General features: G+C 37.1%; 1 protein-coding gene across 1 annotated transcript; it reads right to left on the reverse strand.

The window, feature by feature from the left end:
• Positions 1-635: 635 nt before the first annotated feature.
• LOC105791673 (GATA transcription factor 4) lies at positions 636-1,794 on the reverse strand. Its single transcript, XM_012619863.2, has 2 exons — positions 1,448-1,794; positions 636-1,356 (listed from the first exon to the last, which is right to left on the reverse strand). The coding sequence occupies exons 1-2, from the start codon at positions 1,664-1,666 to the stop codon at positions 808-810; spliced, it is 768 nt and encodes a 255-aa protein (XP_012475317.1). The 5' UTR covers positions 1,667-1,794; the 3' UTR covers positions 636-807.
• Between the last annotated feature and the right edge of the window lie 455 nt (positions 1,795-2,249).

Here is a 2,249-nt window from a genome sequence, read left to right on the forward strand (position 1 = left end):
AATTACATATTTATTATTTTTCTATATAAATAAAGAAGATATTAATTAAAAATGAAATAAAATAATTAAAAACATGTTTATTAATTAAAAACTCGAAAATAAAATGCTTATTAATAAAAAAAAGAAGAGAGATTGAATCATTGATTAGAAAAAAAACCAAATAAACATAAGATGAGACCCAACGGTAGAAAATACAAGCATTTAACAAATAAATTAAAAAGCAAAATTGTTAAAGAAGGTGCGCTTACTGAAAAGCGTTTTCATAAGCTAAATTTGCCCTATTGTAATACACATGTATAAATAAGTTTTTGTGTCATAACCAAATCAATCATTAATTTTATAACAAAATAATAATTCCAAAATATAAAAATAAGACATTTTAGTAAATATATTGAAAGGGAGCAATAAAAACTCTCTAAGATTGGAGTGGGTGAAGCATATCATTAGCTTCCCAGTATTTGTCTTCCAAAACTATGTTTTTTAATCTCATTATCTAAAAGTTACACGTGAAAGGGGAAAACGCCATTATTTTTGTGAGCGGTCCGTTATCAGCTGCCACTGCGTTGCGGTGCGTCACGTGGAAAGTCACGCTCATAAAAGCAATGAATGGTAGGGTAGCTGAACTGAAACCCAAATATTTAATGACTTTTTCTTTTTCTTGTTTTATTAAAAATAAAATTCCTAAAGATTAAACTAAACAGAAACGCCAAAAAACGGACGTTTGATGGTGAAAGTGAAACACACTGAGTCAAAGGGCTCCAAACAGTAGCACCCCCTATTCAACGTGATTACCCTCACTTTTACACCTCAGCACACCTGTTGTCGGTGCTGCTGACGACACACTTGCTCTTGCTGCCGTCTCGTCGACTGCTCCTCCTTCTGCCGCCGCAGCTCCAACACCTTCCGGTGGGAGTTCGAGTGTTGAGTCAGCACAAATGTCGGACTCGCTGCGGGTCTGTATTCGGGCACTAGCCGACCCGATTTATACCGGACCCCACACGCGTTGCACAATGTCTTCGGTCCTAATGGCCCCGTCCGCCACTGTGGGGTCTTCTCCGACGCGCAGTGTGAGCATCGCCTCATCCCTTCTACCGCTGCCGGGGATGCTTGACGTTGGATTTCCCTTTTTGTCTTTGTTTTTCCCGTTAAGGTACCTGCCGCTCCAGACGTCGTCGTCGTCCAGTTTGTGCCGTTCAATGTTGTTACCGCTCTGGAACGCTTGCTCCGAGCTTTGCTAGAAAACGACGAGTTATCATTTCTAGGGTTAAGGATTCCGGGGAGCGAGTATGAGGGGAAGTCGGTGAAGGAATCTTCAACGAACTGCGACAACCACTCCAGCTCAGCCACGTCATCACTCTGCAAACAAAAACCACAACAATATATGTAATCGTGCATGCTAGTAAAAATAAATATAAAGTAAGAAAACGAACATGGAATTCGTCATTACAGGAAGGCAAATATCGTGGTTAAAGTCTAAGGAGAAAGAGGGAGTGAGGGCGGCAGAGGAGGAGGAAGCGGCGGAAGCGTCGCTGAAATGGGTCTCAGAAGGAGGGAACTGATCATGGCTGGTGGCGGCCGAAGCAGAGGGAAAAAACTCATCGTTGGACAAATCCAAAAGATCATCAACATCTAATTGTTCCGAAGTTGAAATCCCATAGATATCCATCTTTTTATATACCCCTCAAAAAACTGATCTCTCAGCTCTCTTTCCCTCAAAAGAACGAGGCAGAGGTGAGTGATATATGGATGGGAAGAGGGGGCAGAGGAACGTGCAAGATGACTACAATTTCCTTTTTTCTTTTTAAAAAAAATTGGGATCTATAATTTAATATATAAAATAGATAAAAGAGTCATATAGTAAATGAATTAATCCCTCATGCATGCATGTGTTTGTGTATAGTTTATAATATACTATACCATAGTAAATGTTAAATTAGGAACAAATAAATGGATGGGGTTGTCATTATATGTAATTATTGTTAGTATGGCACTGATGGTTGTAATGTATTTCTATTGAAATTGTTATGGGTATATAATTTTAAATTTTATCTAATATTTTTTAAAATATTAAGTAAATAAATTTCAAATATAAATATTTATTCATTATATAAAATATTCAATAAAATATTTCATAAATGAAAATTCCCCATTCATTAAACCATACCTTAAACAACGAAATTATTCACAACTAATTATATTAGATGAAAGCTCCATAAAACTTACACAAGCATTTAGGGATTTCGCCTGGT

The sequence above is a fragment of the Gossypium raimondii genome, chromosome 8, assembly GCF_025698545.1.
Source record: "Gossypium raimondii isolate GPD5lz chromosome 8, ASM2569854v1, whole genome shotgun sequence".
Classification (NCBI taxonomy): Eukaryota; Viridiplantae; Streptophyta; class Magnoliopsida; order Malvales; family Malvaceae; genus Gossypium; species Gossypium raimondii.